Source organism: Danio rerio, chromosome 6 (assembly GCF_049306965.1).
Source record: "Danio rerio strain Tuebingen ecotype United States chromosome 6, GRCz12tu, whole genome shotgun sequence".
NCBI classification, from domain to species: Eukaryota; Metazoa; Chordata; class Actinopteri; order Cypriniformes; family Danionidae; genus Danio; species Danio rerio.
In genome coordinates, this window is record NC_133181.1 from 50,969,591 (window position 1) to 50,990,610 (window position 21,020).

The 21,020-nt window shown below is 35.8% G+C and overlaps 1 protein-coding gene across 1 annotated transcript in view; it reads right to left on the reverse strand.

The window, feature by feature from the left end:
* Positions 1 to 21,020, reverse strand: part of ppm1j (protein phosphatase, Mg2+/Mn2+ dependent, 1J) — a 51,367-nt gene that overhangs the window by 15,436 nt on the left and 14,911 nt on the right. Inside the window, exons 2-4 of the mRNA XM_679889.10 lie at positions 12,835 to 12,952; positions 1,973 to 2,302; positions 147 to 259 (exon numbers count right to left, since the gene is read on the reverse strand). Of these exons, the coding sequence (XP_684981.2) occupies positions 147 to 259; positions 1,973 to 2,302; positions 12,835 to 12,952 (561 nt within the window). The remainder of the gene's footprint in view (positions 1 to 146; positions 260 to 1,972; positions 2,303 to 12,834; positions 12,953 to 21,020) is intronic.

Consider the following 21,020-nt stretch of genomic DNA (forward strand, 5'->3'; position numbering starts at 1 on the left):
CTTTACTTTGACATAACTACTGTATATCCATTACACTATTAGAACTTTGTTTCATCAATATTTAGTGGTTTTATTGTTATCTGAAACATAAAAGCAGGCCCAAATTGTGACGTCTTCATGAATTGTAATCTTTTAAAGGCTCTTACCTGCTGTCTCCAGCATTTGCTACGTAGAGTTTCCCCATCAAGTGGATTGCAACCAAGGCACAACAGCCACCGGAGATGCTGTAAGACTCTTTCTCCTTCTCTATTAGGTCATCCTGTAGAGATGAACAACACAGACTCAGGATTCGCAAGATGTTTGCATGTGTCTGCACAGCAGTCAGCTAAATCACAAAAGCATTTGGATTCTATGGCTAAAAATTCCATGTTTGTCGATGCCAATAGCGTAGAGATTAAGTGCAAAGGTTAACACAGAGATGCTCACTGTGAATTGTGTTAAATTCCTAGCTTGCAGTCCTTTCCCAATCCTTCCCCTCTCTCTTTGCTCCCTAAAATTTCCTGTCAATACTCTCTACTCTCCAGTCCATTTCAGATTAAAATAATAAAAAATTAAAATTAAAAAACAGTTTTTGATTTTGTGGTTTATCTTTATGAATCCCTTATCTAAAGAGCAGTGACGCATTAACTGGAAGCACTTTTTGTTCAATATTGGATTTATAATAAAAATTCAATATCTTATTGGTTAAACAATAACGATCAATACAAATCGTATAATTTTCATAACAAACTAACAAAAAATGTATCAATTTTTTAATGAATTTAAAAAATAAAATAATAAAATAATAAATATAATAAATTATAAACTTTAATATATATATATATATATATATATATATATATATATATATATATATATATATATATATATATATATATATATATATATATCCCAGAATAAATTTATAAATTAAAGTAATAATACATAATATGACATTTTTATTTCAGAAACTGTATTTAAAAAAAAAACAGCTTAAAAAGTGTCAATGAATACAGATATAATACATATATACATTTAATATACATAAAATTTCACTTTCCACTGACCCCAAAATATGCAATATGCTAGTTCTTGGTAAAAACAAATACTGCAAAATTGTAGAATTATGAGATGATTTAAAATATTATTTAAACAATTATTTGGTATTAAGTTGGCATTATTACTTTTTTCTGTTTATTATATATTTTTTACATTTTACTTTTTTTTTTCATGTAATTGTATTACTTATTTGAATCTAATTTGTGTTTGACTGCTTTCATTCAATCATAGATTCATTCATTCATTTTAATTTAATTTGGTTTAATTTACTAAAAAAATTTACATTTTGAATTGGCCTAAAATAACATAAAAATATTGGATATTAAGTTGTTTTGGATTTTATCTTATGTTTTTTACATTTATTTATTATTTACTAATTTAGTGTTATTTCATTTATATTGATTCTTCTTAAATTTGTAATATTTTATGTTTATTTATTCAAATCAGTTCCTGTTTAATTTTTGTAAGCAAAAGCATTATAATTAACAGTCTTTATTATATAAAATGATTAAGCTGTGATTATAAATGTTTCTTTTTAGCTTTATTTATTAATCATTTATTATTGCAGTTATTACTTAACAATTTTATTTGTAAAAATTAGTCATACACTGTAAAAAATGCAGGGTTCCACACAATTCATAACATGCTGTCTCAACATAAATCGATATAGCTAACTAAACACTTTTAAAAACTGTATGTGGATTGAACATAAAAAATAAGTTGTCCAAATGAAATCTCAAAAATTGTGTTGATTCAGCTTATTATACAAATAAGTAGTTTGAACGAGCAAAAAAATAATTTTTTTGATAGTATAAACACCTCTATACTAGCACAACATCAAACCCAAACTAGTAGCAACTCCAAAAATATTAAAAAGAAAAAGAAAACAAATCTCTATACATTACACATTAATCTAATCCCACACAGTGCTCACCATCTGTCTGAACGCTGTCTCTATGATGCCCATGACCAGACTCTCCACACTGATGTCCTTCTCCATGTGGAAGCGCGGCTCGTCCGGCAGCCCTGCATCCTGCTCTTCTCCGTCCAGACAGGCTCCTTTCTTGCCCTCCGCCTGGAACGGGCTCCCGTTTTTGGCCAGGCAGATCGGCGGAGGACTGTTGTGGTTTTCCAGGAGATGAGCGACGTCACAGAGCCGGTCCCGAATGATCCTCTGGAGGAGTTTGGAGGCCATGAGAGCAGCACCAGAGCCGGCGTGACCATCAAACACTCCCCAAAAGTGCATGGGAATTCCTGTTGTGTCCTGCAGGAGGAGAACAGCTGTCATTTGTCAATCGAGTGCTGCAAACTACTTTTTCTGTTAGCCTAACTCTTTGTACTGATAACTAGGTAGCTCCACCCCGAACTCATACCATTGGTTGAGGAAGAAATAACTTGTTGCAGCACTTTAATATTTTGATAACACTTTAGTTTTACTTTATTTAGTTTTCACTTTATTAACAAACCATTAACTAACACTACTAGCTTATTAAACTACTAATTAGCTGTTTAATAATAGTTAGCAAGGTAGAAGTTGGATTTAGGTTTTGGGTAGGGATATAAAATAAGATACTTTATAACTACTGATGAACAGGTAATATCTTAATAATAGGCAGGTAATAAGCCGGTAGTTGATAGCATGAACTGTAATCTAAAATATTTTTTATTTAGTCATTTAGCAGATGACTTTCTCCCAAAGTGACTTATAAGTGAGGATAAAAGAAGCACTTCAAATCGTCAGTAATTTGCAGTATATACTGTAAATGCTACGACAAGAGTATTTTTTATTTAAAATAAAAAAAAAACAATAAAAATGTTATTAAATTAAAGAATTAAAATTTAAAATAAAAATAATATATATGATTTAAATATGATCACAAATGTTATGTAAAACATTATTCCATTATAATATCTTTAAATATTATTGTATTACTATATTGTATTAATTGATCTACTTATCGTCTTTGATGGGTTATTTTTTTCTTTTTAATCACACTTGTATTTATTTGTTTTAAAGTAATTTTAATATAAACATATTATTACATTTTGTATTTTTACATTTATTTATTTATTTATTCTAATGCGTTTGTGGATTGATTAATCAATTAATTTGATCTTATTTAATGATTGTTTATATGTAATAATGTTTAAAATGTATTCATTTATTAATGTTTAAATTAATTTGATCTTACTTAATATTTTTATATTTATTAATTTTTACAATTATTAATAAATAATACATGCTTATAAAAATATATAATAGTTCAATAATATTTTATGTTTTTTTACTCGTGTGTTTTAAATGAATATATTTCTATGTTACTATTATAGTAACAGAAGTAGTAGTATAACTATTATTATAACAATTATTATTAATAACACTCCTACTACATACATCACTATTATTATTTTTAATTGTTTGTATATTTTTCAACTAACTACTTTTAAAAAGATTTTAAGAATCCTAATGATGTTGCAGTTACATATTCTACCAGCAGGGGTGAACTGGATCTAGCCAACTACAACAGTATCTGGATGCAGCCTCTGTGATGCACGCTGAGATTGCATCACTCAGCGATGCAATGTCAGATACAATGCACTCAAATGGAGCTAGTGAAGTCACTGTGAGGGGTAGGGGGGTTAGGTGAGCCCATTAAAAAGCATTGGATGCAGCCCAGATTGAACTGCACCAAGTCTGCATCCAGACCCCTTTCGCCAACTAGCTGAACTTTGAAATGTTGGGTAAGATTCAACTGTGTTTTTTTTAATAATCAAACTACCAACCATAACAGGTTATTGGGAAAAAGTACACAGAAAATAATGATTCACTGGATTTACTTTTTTTAAGTGGTTGAAAACAAATTATTTTGGTTGAATTTAAACAAACATATTAAGTTAAAGTTTACTAAATTTAGTTTGTTTAAATTCAGCCCATAAAAACTGCCTGCAACAATTTAGCAAAAATAATTTTTAAGTATAGTTGAAGTCAGAATTATTAGCCCCCCTTGATTTCTTTTTCTTTTTTAAATATTTCTCAAGTGATGTTTAACAGAAAAAAGGAAATTTCACAGTATGTCTGGTAATATTTTTTCTTCTGGAGAAAGTCTTATTTGCTTTATTTTGTCCAGAAAAAAAGCAGTTTTTAATTTTTCAAATACCTCTTTAAGGTCAAAATTATTAGCCCCTTTAAACTATGTATTTTTTTCAAGCCTACAGAACAAACCATCGTTATAGAATAGCTTGCCTAATAACCCTAACCTGCCTAGTTAGCCTCAATAACCTAGTTAAGCCATTACATGTCACTTTAAGCTGTATAGAAGTGTCTTCTCTTCTCAGCCACAGCCATATTACCCTGCAGCCCAAGACCGGTTATCCACTGAAGCTAAGCAGGGCTGAGCCTGGTCAGTACCTGGATGGGAGACCACATGGGAAAACTAGGTTGCTGTTGGAAGTGGTGTTAGAGAGGCCAGAAGGGGGCGCTCAACCTGTGGTCTGTGTGAGTCCTAATGCCCAAGTAAAAGTGAAGGGCACACGACACTGTCAGTGGGGACCATCTTTCGGATGAGACATTAAACCGAGGTCTTGACTCTCTGTGGTAATTAAAAATCCCATGGCACTTCTCATAAAGTGTATTGTTGTAATCCTGATGTCCTGGCCCTCAATCGTCCCTTACGATCATGGCCTTCCAATCATCCCCATCCTCCGAATTGGAGTCTTTCCACTTCACCAATAGCTGGTGAGTGGCAAGCGCACTGGTGGTGGTGTGGAGAGACCCCCCACCATGATTGTGAAGCGCTTTGGGTGTATGGCCATACACACTAAATGCGCTATATAAATACACATTACATTACAGGTTTCTTGCCCTGTCTATTTCAACCATTAGCCCTGTCAGTAATCTGGAGGATTTTAAAAATAGGTGAACACAGCAGCACAGATATAGGCGATGTGTCCGAATGTGAACGAACTCAACTGATAAAACACAAAGTACGCCGTTTCTCGTACTGCTCTCCAGACAAAAATGCTTGCTGCACACAAACAGCTTTGCTGTATCGGCCCTGACAGCACCGCGGATGTGGAGTCGGTGGGCGCGGTCTCACCTAGTCAACGTCATTGGGTTTCACAGCTTTGCAGGTCTGCCTTGCCTTCGAAAAAGCATGTGCAGTCATAAGGGGTGACAAAATTAATTGTTTCTTCAATGCACCGCGATGCAGACGCAGACAATTCGGTATCGGTTCAGTAATAATCATAACCGATTATTGTGTACTGACGTCATTTATCTCATATGCGCACTGTCGCAAGGGAGGCGAGCGCGAGTATTTACAACTGTGCACAATTTGACTGCATGTGTGTTTGCTGGATCAGTCTTTCACTGACACACAGCAGAAGCCCCTACTTCTCTCTCTCTCTCTCACACACACACACACACACACACACACACACACACACACACACACACACACACACACACACACACACACACACACACACACACACACACACACACACACACACACTGTGGCCCATTTGACGTGCTGGCATGACTTTTCTTCTCCTCTCGGCTGTTTTACAGCGATACTTCTGAACACAGACACGAGCGCGTGCCTGCTGAGTTTACTCCACCATGTCTATCATGGAACAGCTGCCACCAAAAGCTCAAAAATATCCAGTTTTCTCCACAATAAAAGCTAACAGGTGCTAACATTGTCTTAACTAACGCTCAACACACACAAATCAGCCAAAATCTCAAAAAACAAAAGCACTCAAGGGTTTCTTGAACCTGTAACAACTGACCACAGGGAACAGTTGTGGTTCTGAGTAAAGCTATTAGAGATGATTTTAATATCTTGAACAAAAGTCATTCATAAAATGTGTAAAACATAGAAAAAGAGCCTCCAGTATGCAAAAACGGACCAATCAGTATCACATATTTGAAGTTGGCGCAATAGCATGCAAAGCCTTTTCAAAACCACAGGGTGGCATCTGGACCTTTTCCACAGATCTAGAAATACTCTCCAATCTAAATTTCCTGTCATTACCTGTTGACAAGATTAACTCTGAGAGCTTACACTCGCTCGCTCAATCATGTGAGATCAACAGTCGGCCGGGAAGGCCTGTGACAGACGCAGTTGTTTGTTGCTGAATTTGGTGTCTGAAGAGCAAGAGGTCTGAGTCAAGTGAATATGTGGCCTTGCTATCTTTTTATCTGCTGTTTGTGTGTATGCAGACTCTGTCAGAGCGGCCGAGCAGCAGATGATGGGATGATGTAATTGATTTAGAGTTGAGAGAGGGTATTAAGAGGGGGGAGGGCAGTGTCACGTGATGCATGCAAAGCAAAACGAGACAGAAGTCGCTGTCCTGGTTAACAACCTCTCGTGAGTAAACACTGCTGGAGATTACCAGTCCATTTCAGGGTGTTTGTAAATACATACTCAAAGGAAATGACAATTAAGATATGACTGATGAATACGCATGGTGTCAAACAAATGAGTGAGATGAAATTGACAATATCATTTCCTAGCAATCATATTGCAACATGTTAAAAACACTGCCAAATAAAACCCCAATTGTGACTAGCAAGGACCTGGCAAACATGCACATCATATTAGCAACCACATAACAACACGTTAGAACACGGACAAAAAATGTGAATAGCAATAGCCTGAGAAACATACACATCACATTAGCAACATGCACATCACATTTAATAACACCTTAGTGACCATACAGCAACAATAAACTGCATAGTAACACACCGGCATACATACTGTACAGAACACCCTAGCAACCACAGAGCGTCATGCTTCAAAAAATACTCAAAACTCATGAGCTACTACAAAGTAACACCCTGGCAACTACTCGCAACACCCCATTAACCACAGACCATCAAGCTGTAAAAAAATACTCACAACGCCAGTGCAACTGCATAGCATCACCCTGACAACCATACAAGAGTCCTGAGAAACCAAAAAACATACATTGCAATGTTTCACTAAACATTAGCAACTGTATAACAACACCTTAGCAACCATATATCGACTTGTTAAAAAACACTTTAAACTGCATAGTGACTCCCTGACAACCATAAAAAACATCCTAACAACCACAGACCATCATGCTGCAGAGAGCTCTCAGCAACCGCATAGCAACACCCTGGCAACCACAGAACACCATGCAAAAAAACAACAACAACATCTTAGCAACAGCATAGCAACACCCTGGCAGCCACAGAACATCATGCTAAAAACAAGAACACCTTAGCAACTGCATAGTAACACCCTGGCAACCAAAGAACATCATACTATAAAAACAATAACAACTTAGCAACTCCATAGCAACACCCCTGCAGCCACAAAACACCATGCAAAAACCAAACACCTTTGCAACTACCATAGCAACACCCTGGCAACCACAGAACACCATGCTAAAACACAACACATTAGCAACTGCATAGGAACACCCTGGCAGTCACAGAACACCATGCTAAAAACACAACACCTTAGCAACTCCATAGCAACACCCTGGCAACCACAGAACACCATGCTAAAAAACACACCACCTTAACAACTACCATAGCAACACCCTGACAGTCACAGAACACCATGCTAAAAACACAACATCTTAGCAACTACATAGCAACACCCTGGGCCTAGCAGCCACAGAACACCATGCCAAAAAAAAAATGCTAAATGCTAAAAACTACAACACCTTAGCAACTGCATGGCAACAACCTGGCAACCACAGAACACCACACTAAAATACTTTAAACTTCTGGGCAACAGCATAGCAACATCTTGACAACCACAGTACACCATTCCAAAAAATACAACACCTTAGTAACACCATTGCAACACCCTGGCAACCTCAGAACACCAAGCTAAAAAACACAACACCTTAGTAACTGCATAGCAGCACCCTGGCAACCACAGAACACCATGCTAAAAACAACACCTTAGTAACTGCATAGCAAAACCCTGGCAACCACAGAACACCATGCGAAAAACAACACCTTAGTAACTGCATAGCAACACCCTGGCAACCACAGAACACCATGCTAAAAACAACACCTTAGTAACTGCATAGCAAAACCCTGGCAACCACAGAACACCATGCTAAAAACAACACCTTAGTAACTGCAGATCAACACCCTGGCAACCACAGAACACCATGCTAAAAACAACACCTTAGTAACTGCATAGCAACACCCTGGCAACCACAGAACACCATGCTAAAAACAACACCTTAGTAACTGCATAGCAACACCCTGGCAACCACAGAACACCATACTAAAAACAACACCTTAGTAACTGCATAGCAACACCCTGGCAACCACAGAACACCATGCTAAAAACATTACATTAGTAACTGCATAGCAAAACCCTGACAACCACAGAACACCATGCTACAAACAACACCTTAGTAACTGCATAGCAACACCCTGGCAACCACAGAACATAATACTAAAAATAACACAACACCTTAGTAACTGCAAAGCAACCCCTGGCAACCACAGAAATTGCTTAAAAACATTTACAACACATTATTTACTGCATGGCAACACCCTGGCAACTGTGCACAACATTATAACAAACGCAGTGCAATAATTTGGTAAGCACAGCAGTTTAGAACACAACTTGCTAAAATAAACTCTGAAAACCATGACAACGGCATAGCAACACCCTGGCAACCTCCCACAAACATTTTCTTCTAAAACACCCTGTACAAATCTAGTTCTATACATTTTATTTTTAAAAATTCTTCTGTCTTATTTGTTTCTGTTGTTCATTTGTCCAATCCCACTTTAAGAGAAACATATGTGATGCTTGAAGATCAGTGAGAAGGGCAGCGAGAGGTCAATGTAAATGAAGGATAAATACAGAATAACATCCGACCACACAATACTAAAGCCTCCCTTTGAACAGATGCCACAATCCTACTTATTTAGTTGTCGATGCAATGTTACTGGAGGAGACGCTTTAATCAATCAGACCTGAACAGCTTTCCACTTTGGATTACACGTGTCATTTTGGGGTAAGATGAATAGGATACAAGGCTCAGACTGCAGATCAGACCACTGTAGCCCACTGCCCATGTATGTACAAACAGACACTTTAAAGGTCAGAATAGGTGAAATCACTATAGCACTCACTGGACCACATGATCAAAACTCGCACAGTTTCACTTCAGCATTCACTTCACCAAGACCCAAAAGGCAGCTTGTGCTGGAAACTTGCTTTATTTAGAGTTGAAGGCAAATTAATTGACCCTCCTGAGAGTTTTTGTTTGTTTGTTTTGAAATATTTCCTAAATGATGTTTAACAGAGCAAGGAATTTCTCACAGTATTTCCTACAATATTTTGTTTTCTGGAGAAAGTCTTATTTGTTTTATTTTGGCAAGAATAAAAGCAGTTTTTATTATTTAAAAAAATATTTTTAAGGTGAATATTATTAGCTTCCCTGGCAATATGTTTTTCGATTGCCTACAGAACAAACCTGTTATACAACGACTTGCCTAATTAATCTAACTTGCCTATTGTACTTTTTAAATTTGTACTTACAGGTAAATACTAGTATCTTAAAAAAAAATATGTTTAGAAAAATATTATGTCATCATAGCAAAGACAAAAGAAATTAGAAATTAGTCAACCCAGGCTCATTCTGAAAACGTACCCCTATATACATTTCTGGAGAATCCAACCAGATGCTTTTTAAGATCTCAAATATTTCTTGTGAGTGCCATTCTTGCATGCTGTTCTCACATAAATCCACCAGAGACCGGTGTCAACTGACTGAATGACTGACTGGCCGATCGACTGACCCACCCTCCTCTTTCCATAACCCAACCAATAGTGTTTTCAAAAGCACAGATTGACCTGCCGACCCGTGTCCCTAAACCCAACAGACAATTTAAAAAAGCAATCCAGAAAAAAAAAAGCCCTCGTCTGATTTTTACCATGTTTTCAGATTTTACCACGTTCTCATCTTACTTCTTTATTTTATTTTTTGGATTCTGTTTTCTGGAACCTTTCTTCACTGGACTCGAACCCCTTCGACATGATCAACTCCTCTCTTTGAGTCTCAAGTCAACCGACGTACATTGCGAGCCACTGATCAAACTGGTAACAGTGAGAAAGCTGTCCATGCGGAGGTAAGCAGTCAGTTGGTAAGTGCGAAAAAGGAACAGCGTTATATTGCCCCGTAGCATCCATTTTAAAAATGAAATGCAGCCATACGGTACGTACTTCGGGCTACATAATTCGCAATCTACAGAAATGTATATAGGAGTATGTTTTCAGAATGAGCCTTTGTTGAAATTAGTTATTAAAACTATTATGTTTAGAAATGTGTTGAAAAAAAATCTTCTTTCCGTTAAACAGAAATTGGGGAAATAATATACAGGGGGGGGTAATAATTCAGGAGGGCTAATATTTCAGATTCAACAGTATTTCACTCTAGATCTGCGCACTAAGGCTGTTGTATATTGGATTCAGTTTTGAGTAACTGCTTCACTATAAAGCTACAACCTTTAATAGCCAATCGACATCTAGAACAGGAACCAGAACTATCCACTTGTAAGATCTATCTGCTTGTTAAGTGTAACATCACGCTTTGCGGCTTCAGAGTTCAAGCGCTATATCCTACTGTATCACAATATATATATATATATATATATATATATATATATATATATATATATATATATATATATATATATATATATTAGGGATGTGTGGAGCAGCCGGTATTTGTATTTGTATTTGTTAAGGGGGGAAAAGTATTTGTATTTGTATTCGAGTAAAAATTCAAAATGGCGCAAAAATATATATTTTTTCTATTACATTTCTAATTTACATTATAGTTAAAGTATTGTTTAATTATACCCATTATATAAATTATAGATATGCAATGTTGGTTGTTGTTTTTGAACATGTGACAAGAAATGTCATTGAAAAGAAAATAACGTAGAAGCCATTATCTCATCCATGGTTAAACCAACAACTAATAAAATACCATTATGAATATTATGAACCCCACCACAACCATTCTTGACACTGAATAGACAGAATAAACACAAATAATACTTCAAAAAAACTGTTCTTCTTCTGAAAGAACTTCTTTCCAATGGACAGAATTCCAAAAACTAAAATTAACTAAATAAATCTAAATAAAACCCTGCCTGGGAGATCTGGCAGAACAAAAGTATTCTATATAATACTAAAAGATACAGCCCTGCTTTTGTCATCTGCCTGCCACAAAACAGACACAAAGTTTATTTGTTTTTTTTACATTTTTTATGTTTGAAACTGACTTGCTGGGGCAGAATGTGGCTGTGTTGATGGTTTGGCTCTTTTTCACTCTTTTTCTGGGTGCCCAAATGTATTTGAGGAGTTTCAAGGTAATAAAAAGTGACGGGAAGCTATGCTAAGGTTAACTAGCCTATAGCATATATCTTGCTGTCTGCAAAAGACAGTAATTTAGACGTACCATATAACTCCCATAAGTGCATACTATTTGACACAACTGCACAAGCATCGTTTTCACCTTTATAAACGAACGTTAACGTTACTCTGTCAACAGTCTATTGTCTAAATTACCGCGCTAACAGAGCTAACGTTGCGACAGAAGAAGAGACACCCGATTGCAAACGTCAAAAATGCAGCGTAATGGAATATCCCGATCAAACTCCGCTTCAACTCCGCTTCAAGTTTATAAACTGCATCTGGAACCCAATTAAGGTACAAAAATCTATTTAACAAAAATAGTGATGCAGTGAAGTATTTTTTTCGCTCAGCCGAGCCTTCTCTGTAGCTGTGGAGAGGCTTGTGCCAGACACCTTTTTATACAAATTTTACAGTATATCAAACTTAAGAGTCATATCATCCATTATATCTCTTATACACGTTCTTATCACCACAATACGTCAACACTATTGACGTCTTCAGTAGTACTGTTGTTGATAAATCTCTCCAAATGTGAAACAAACAATGGTCCGGTGTCCTGACATTTTATCCTGCCCATCAGATTATGCTACCAACACTGTATTTGAATGTTTCTGAGGTTGGGGTTAGGGGTTAGTTAGAATGATGTTACAGCTTCATATCACACTACTCCATATTACAATTTACACTAGTAGCAAAATCTGATGGCTAGCCTATTGTGTCATCAAAATGTGCTACCTACTTTTTGAGTAGGAAGTAAGACAATCTGACAAGGTAGGGCAAATCGACAGAACGACAGAGTGCTGGCATCTTGTGTGATAAACTTAAGCTACTGATTGAAAATGTAGCCAGTATTTATTAATCCATGTTTTCAGTTCTCTACATTACATGTCCCTGATTTCATTTGATGGCTTATGCAGTAATCACAACACCCTGATATTTTTATCCAGGGTTATCATACTGTTAGAATCTTATACCGGCCCATAGTCCTGATCTTTAGGGTTAGGGTTTTTTTTAAAATGGCAGTCCTGTAAATTATATCTGGATTTCCTTTAAATATAGATTAGATTTTAAATTACTGCTCTCCCGCAACAGATGTCTGAGTCTGGGATCTCCAGGGTCAGCTCCCTCTGCAAGCTAAATCTTTTATAATCTTACCTGAGACCAGTTGTGCCCAGTGCAATTGACCCACTACAGTTATATTAAAATGCATATATAGATCGGTTGCACCGAGTTTCTAAATATTGATCTCAAGAACTATTGATTTCAAAAGTTTGGTGTTGTTGCAGAGTTCACAATTCTGAGACAAACTAAATTAACGACAGTTACAAAACTTTTTACAAAACAAAGACTGTCTTACCCCGCTTTCCTCCAGTAACATGGAGCAGCGCTGTTGTTTGCTGCTCATCTTCCTCACGTACAGCACCTCGCAGGCTGCCTGGTCTTCATTCAGCATGCTCTTCCCGGCATTTATCACCCTAAAAGAGACACAAACTGCTGTGATATATCAATTTTACAAAAAGTAATTCGAAATATAAATATGTAAATGAGTACTGCATTTATTTGATTCAAAACATGGAAAATTACTAAATATTATATCTTAAAAACACTTTTTCTAGTAGACTTTATACAACAGTTATGTCTGGTTCTAGAATTTGGCTGTTGGCATGTGATATTCTGCAAATAACAGCACTTGTCCAGCCTCTTTACCCTTGTGTATTACTCCGCCCACATACACCAACAAGCTAAAGATAAATATTGCAGCTGTTGGACAACATAATGTACTTTTGAGGCTTTTTTAGTCGAGAATGTAGTAGTTTAGATTGCAACTATGCAGTTTATTTATAAGGATAGTGCATATTTTTAAATATTTATAATTTCTGAGAGACAGTGCATCAGCGGCCATTAGCCTGTGAAAGCAAAGCAAAGACTGTTAATGATGTTCGTCCATAAGATGGAGACAGAGAGCACATAATAAGAGAAAAACAGCGCAATTTCAAGCTACAGCTGATCAAATCATTAAAAAACAAATAAATAACTTTCTAAGTCAATCCCTCTCTTTTGTATGTTGTAGTTGTAGTGCTGTAGTTATACCATAGTAATATTGTGATCTCCTGATTGCAACAGAAAAATACTGGAAAAACTCTGTAGACTGATGGAATTTCATGTCGCTCAGCTTTATAATCTTAAAATGTGAGCAAAATCACCTGTTTTGTCTTCACTTTAGATATTACGCTCGAGAATCATTCAAACACTAGCTCTAAGGTGACGTTCAGACCATCAACAGCAGATGTGAAGGAATGGCAGAAGAAAGTAGTTCCTCATACAAAGAGTTTTGAGACTCTCTGATTTTCTTTTTTATATACATGATTATGCCGTCGAACTGTTGTAAAAAAGCAATATCACACTCGTAACAGTGCGATATAACGGTATATCGTCACTGGTGGAATACTAAGACAATGCAGGCCTCCAACCAGTGCCGATATACAGGTATGTGATATTGCTATGTATGGTAACAACTTAGTTTTAGTCACAATTCACGGTATTAACAATCCTTTGCAGGATTAGGGATAAGGATCATATCTTAATAATACCTTAATAATAGGCAAGTAATAAGCCAGTACTTAATAGCATGAATTATGACCTAAACTAGTTTTACCAATTACCGCATATTTCTAAAATTCTATTTATTTCTCCATTGCACAACTTCTCCAGCCTTCAGCGTCAGTCAAATAGGGAAAGTTGCAACTTTTTTATTATTAATATTATTATTATTATTATTAACCATTGTGTATTTTTCCCTGTTTTTTGATGTTCAAAGGATTTCAAAAGTATTTAACATATTTATATTGATTTTTAACATACCAGAAATCCCCAATCAAGTAATCTTTCCCCGTACATACATAAAAATATACAGTTGAAGGTAAAATGATTTAATTTAATCACATTTCTTCAAATATTTCCCAAGTGATGTCTAACAGAGCAAGGATATTTTTACAGTGTTTCCTAATATATTTTTTCCTTCTGAAGAAAGTCTTATTTCTTTTAGTTTTGCTAGAATAAAAGCAGTTTTTAGTTTTTAAACATGATTTTTTATCAATTATCAATATTATTAGACCCCTTAAGAAATATATAGATTTTTTGATTGGCTACAGAACAAATCAATGCTCTCTAATGACTTGCCTAATTAACATAAATTGCTTGGTTTATTAAGCTTAATTAAGCCTTTAAATTGCACTTTAAATTGCACCTTATGTTGATTAATAGTATCTTGCAAAATAACTAGTAAAATATTATATACTGTTTACACAAATGCATTTTTATGATTATTATGTTTAAAAATGTTCTAAGTTAAACGTGTGAAACATTTGACAAAAGAATAAAATATTATAATTTTATCTTCAGCTGCACATTAATTTCACGTATATCAAGTTGAAATATAGTCTTACACAGTTTGAACGCTGCTTCTGTTATAAGCTTTAAAATGTCAAGGATTTCAATTTGCCACAAAAGAGAGGGGAAAGAGAATCCCAGAATGACACAGTAATCTGACCCGTGCAGGCAGAGCTGGTTCTGGGCTTACAAACCTGATCCATATATGAAAGCAGTGAGTGAGAGATTAATGGATTTGATACTACAACATAAAAGAACAAATGATGTCGGGATGCATGAACAGTGCTATGCTGCATTTCTGCACGGTTTATATTGTCTATATAGCAAAACATGAAGTTTTTATAAATGGATTCACACCAGCTAATATAAGATGCTTTGAGCGACACAATGACCTTGTGACTGCTGCTTGCCGCAAAAATGCCTCAAAAATAAACATCTAAATACATCCACTCTAACAGGAACACTCATGTATTTTCATAATTTATATTTACTGATAATAATGTGTATGATTAATATATACTACCTGACAAAAGTCTTGTCGCCTATTCAAGTTTGAGGAACAACAAATAAGAACTTGACTTCTAGTTGATCATTTGGTTTCAGAGGTGGCTTATATGAAAGGTAAAGGCTTCTAGATTACGCTTATTTTAACAAAATAAAATATGATCATGCCTTTTTTTATATTTAATTGAGAGAGTAAGGTCTGACTTTGCTTAAACAAAAGTATTGTCACTTATCAGAAATAATGTACAGTATAGAATATAAAGTCATGGTGCAGTGGAAACAGAATGAATATTGTGTATGACTTCCATTAGCTCGGAAGACTGCATCCATACATCTTTGCAATGACTCAAACTAGTTATTAATAAAGTCATCTGGGATGGCAAAGAAAGCGTTCTTGCAGGACTCCAAGATGTTCATCAAGATTCTTTGGATTCATCTTCAATGCCTCCTCCTTCATTTTAACACCAGACATGTTTAATAATGTTCATGTCTGGTGACTGGGCTGGCCAATCCTGGAGCACCTTGACCTTCTTTGCTTTCAGGATCTTTGATGTGGAGGCGGAAGTATAAGGAGCGCTATGCTGCTGAAGAATTTGCCCTCTCCTGTGGTTTGTAACGTAATGGGCAGCACAAATGTCTTGATACCTCAGGCTGTTGATGTTGCCATCAACTCTGCAGATCTTTTGCACACCCCCATACTGAATGCAGTCCCAAACCATGATTTTTCCTTCACCAAACTTGATTGATTTCTGTGAGAATATTGGGTCCATGCGGTTTACTATAGGTCTTCCTCAGTTCAAAAGATGATTCATGGGTAAAAATGTAACGGATATTTCAAATATTAATTATTGGAGGGATTGTTCACCCAAAAATAACATTTACCTCATTATTTACTCTCCCTAATGTTGATTTAAATCTTTTTGAGTTTCTTTTTTATGTTGAACTGTTAAGTTTTCAGTAATATTATACATTTTCATAATGGAGGATATTGCATATTTTCATTACTAGAGGGATTATTCACCCAAAAATAAAAATGATCTAATTATTTACTCTTCCTGATGTTGATTTAATCTTTTAATAGTTTTTTTTAATGTTGAACACAAAATAATTATGGTCGCTGAGATTTCCACAGTAGAAAAAAAAAACTATGGAAGTCAATGGGTGCCAGCAACCTGCAATCTTCAAAATATCTTCTTTTGTGTTCAACATAAAGAAAAAGAAACTCAAAATAGGTTTGGAAAGATGAATAAATAATGGCAGAATATTATTTTTGGGTTAACTTTTCCTTTAGGATTAAGAATCTCTAATTTTATTTAGAGATTTTTAATTCTAGTTTGTTTCGATTTTTTTGTCTCTGTGCTGAGCGACACAGTGGCTCAGTGGTTAGCACTGTCGCCTCACAGCAAGAAGGTCGCTGGCTTGAGTACCGGCTGAGTCAGTTGGCATTTCTGTCTGGAGTTTTAATGTTCTCCCTGTGTTGGCGTGGGTTTCCTTCGGGTTCTCCGTTGTCCCCCACAAGTCCAAAGACATGCGCTATAGGTGAATTGAATAAACTAAATTGGCCATAGTGTATGAGTGTGAATGAGTGTGTTTCCCAGTACTGGGTTGCAGCTGGAAGGGCATCCGCTGTGTACAACATATGCTGGATAAGTTGGCGGTTCATTCCGCTGTGGCGACCCCTGATGAATAAAGGGACTAAGCCGAAGGAAAATGACCGAATGAATGTCTCTGTGCTTGTCTTGACTTGTCAGCAGGACAAATTTAATGCAGAACTGTTAAATAAATGTGACTGACTACAACAACGCCCTTTCTTTTCCCAGGTGCAACTAATTGTGTTCATTTAAAATAATGACTTTCAGAAAGGAGAAGACTTATTATTCTGCTGAATATCATTCCTGGTAAGAAGGCATTCTAACATGAACAGAACCATAAAGCCATTATTTTAAATCTGGATTATAAAAAGCCATTCTCTTCCTAATCTGCTGAGAGCAATAAGATGCTTCAGAGGACACAGTCATGACCCAGCAGATCACATGAGATTTTTACTAACATTTAAAGTTTGTGACTATTGAAGTATTCCACGATATTTAGCTACATTCCAGAATCACTCCTGATAGTCCAAATACGTTGTAATGAAGCCTATTATAATACAGTTCAAATGACCTTATAATTCAATTATAAAACAACCCGAAAAAAAATATTTAGTAATTTATCATACAAAATATATGATATTGACCTTATTCTAAAATGCGGAAGTGCGCCTGTTTTCGCGATTTTTCGCGATTTTTCCGATTCAGTCGTCTATGGGAGAAATGACAAGGAATAACAAACGGCATAAAACGGTCAAACTACTTGCTCTACGAACAAATGTTTGCATGACTATATAGACCAAGTAGAAGAATATAATAAGGAAGTATCAGTTTGCAACATCAAACAGCGAAACAAGCAGTTTTTAATGTCTAAAAATGAATGGAAGTGAATGAGACCGGAAGTCTCGAGCCAAAAAGATTCAGATGGCTGTGCCCGCTCATCAGCGAAGAATAAGGTGAATAGTTAAGGCATGAAACAATGGCTCAGTGGTAAGCATTGTCACCTCACAGCTAGAAGGTCACTGGTTCGAGTCTCGGATGGGCTAGTTGGTATTTCTATGTGGAGTTTGCATGTTCTCCCTATGTTGGTGTGGGTTTCCTCCAGGTGCTCCGGTTTCTCCCGCAGTCCAAAGACATGTGCTATAGGTGAATTGGGTAAACAAAACTGATTATAGTGTATGAGTGTGTGTGTGAATGCGAGAGAGTATGGGCGTTTCTCAGTGCTGGGTAGATGCTGGAAGGGAATAGTTGGGGGTTCATTCCGCTGTGGCAACCCCTGATAAAATAAGGAACTATGTCAAAGGAAAATAAATGAATGAATGATTTAGTTCTATCAAAGTTGTAATTTCCCTTCTCATCCCCCATTTTTGCACTACTGTTTATCGTCTTGTTATTTTTATTGAGACTTGTTTACTGTGATTTGTTTTGTAAGAATATATTTACATGAGTAGTGAGATGCACTTAATCTCATTGCACATGTATAAAATGTACATTGTATATGTGTACAATGACAATAAAAGGCATTCTACACTATTTTCTATAATAATTATTAAAATATTAAATTACAACAATAAAATGACATCAACAGCAATAAATAAAACATAAGATGAAAAATCTAAAACAGTTACTTTTGATAAAAAATTCTACCATTTTTAGAAGAATTCAGAATTTAAAAAGTTTCCGTTAAAATCTCTCCAAATAAAAATCGTCTGATAGCATTAAATATAGTGTACATGTTTAAAATACTTTTAAAAAACCCAGAGGGGAACATCTCTGGGGAACTTTGCTGTTTGTTCTATTGTTTTAAATGAATCAACAATTTAGTGATTCATGCACAAACACACTGCTTTGTATGTAAATGAACTAACTGTTTGAACAAATCATTTGAATGAATGATTCAATGTATTGTTTTTTCAGACTAAAGGCTTTACTTTAACAATCTAGGCGCAAAGTCTAAAGCACATGGTGTAAAAGCATTAAGGGCATGTCTGAATCCACTTGTGCTATTTGAAGGACAGAAATATATGCTCTTCGCCGCGGTGCATGGTCTAACAGGATTGGGCTTATTCTCTTAATGAGTTATGAGTGTGTTTTGAGTCTCATCCTTCATTTCCTTTAAGAGTCAGTTACGTTGCGCCATGGCGCATTTGCTATTTACATGGCGGACTTTGTAAGTGGACAAACTAGTGAGAAAACAGTTCAACATACCATCTGCAACACAAGGATAAAGAACGAACCTCCTCCATTCAGCCTCTTAACTTTCTCTTTACTTTACTTTTACTCTTTACTAAAGTAAACTCCTTTACGTTCATGGATAAGGAAACGGTGCTGTACGCACTCCACTGAAGACATCCATTAGCCTACAATTTTTTTTGTTTGTTAAGCGCAAAGATTTGTTTCAAAACTATTTCTAAATTCACTTCTAATTTCCAGCAAACGAATAAATGAACAATAATAACAACAAAGTGTGGTCAAACAACTGAGTTATATCCAAACACGTCCAATTATGATAATGCAAACGTCTCCAAAACTCAACAGGTGGACAAATCTAAGCTTTTGTTTTTATTAAAACAAATAAAGAGTTTAGATGCAAAAACCTCTAAATGTCATTTGATATTTTCTTCTAAAATTAGTCTTTTTCACTCACTCTCATGTGTAGGCTCAGAAATGTTACTTTTATAAGGACGAATAAGTTATTTTTATTGCCTTTAAAGTGAAATACTTGAACATAAACATAGGAAGATGAGAAAAATGCTCATTTTAGGAGAAGTTTTCAGACGGCATTTAGATGTTTTTGCATCTGATCTCTTCAAATATTAATATGCATGTAATAAATAATACTACTAATAATAACATGGTTGTGTTGGTCTGAAAATAGCAACACATCATGCCAAATCTTGTGCTTTATTGTGCCCTGTATGATAGGCTCCATCATATTACTACCCACATGTTACCACCTACTGACAGTTTATCCTTTAGAGCAGGGATCACCAATCTTGTTCCTGGAGGTCCGGTGCCCTGCAGGGTTTAGCACCAACTTGCCTCAACACACCTGCCTGGGTTTTTCAAGTATACCTAGTAAAGCTGCGGTCACATTAGAGTTTGAGCATGCGATTATCTGTCGTACGGCGCTGCGAAAAGGGGTGGGATTAAACAAGCTTATAAGACATTTAAAAACGCAAGCGATTGCTGCATGTTTTAAATTTTTGTCCAGAGATGTCATGTTTTGATCTTTGATTGGTCTCACGTGATGCGATTTCCCAGGTCAGAATTCACCAAGCTTCAACTTTGCAACGCAGCAACCTGCGAAACTTGACGCATGACCTTGAGTTTCCGGTCTGACGCATTCGCGTACGTATGAATGGAAGTCCATGAGATGAAAATCCCAGTGTGACCGCAGCTTGAGACCTTGATTAGCTTGTTTAGGTGTGTTTCATTAGGGTTGGAGCTAAAATCTGCAGGACACCGGACCTCAAGGAACAAGTTTGGTGATACCTTCTTTAGAGTCATATTTATGCATCCAGGACTGGATTAAAGCAGCCAAAGTGACAGCACACACACACACACACACACAAACACACACACACACGCACGCACGCATGCACGCACGCACGCACGCACGCACGCACGCATGCACGCATGCACGCACGCACGCACAGCAGAAAAAAAAAGTCATTACAAAAAATCCCACATTATCTTCATACAAAAATTAATTACAAAAATATCAAGATATCTATGATTAATATTCTGTTTTTTTTACACATGGATCACAAAAACTTTCAAGATATTTGATTACTTTTTAGCTTTAAAAGCAAAAAAACTATGAAAAAACTAAAAACTAAAACTGTAATGTAGAAGTGATTTCTGTCTTGTTTACAACTACATATACCAAATCAAACTCTATATAAACATGCACATGCACATTTAAGATAAAAGATAACCATAAAAATAGAACTTTGGTGATGAAACTCTATATTGAATAAGTTGACAAACCATCAGAATAGAATGTAAATTTGAATACATTCCATTTTGCTGTGCTTTTATGTTCAGATTCAGCTGA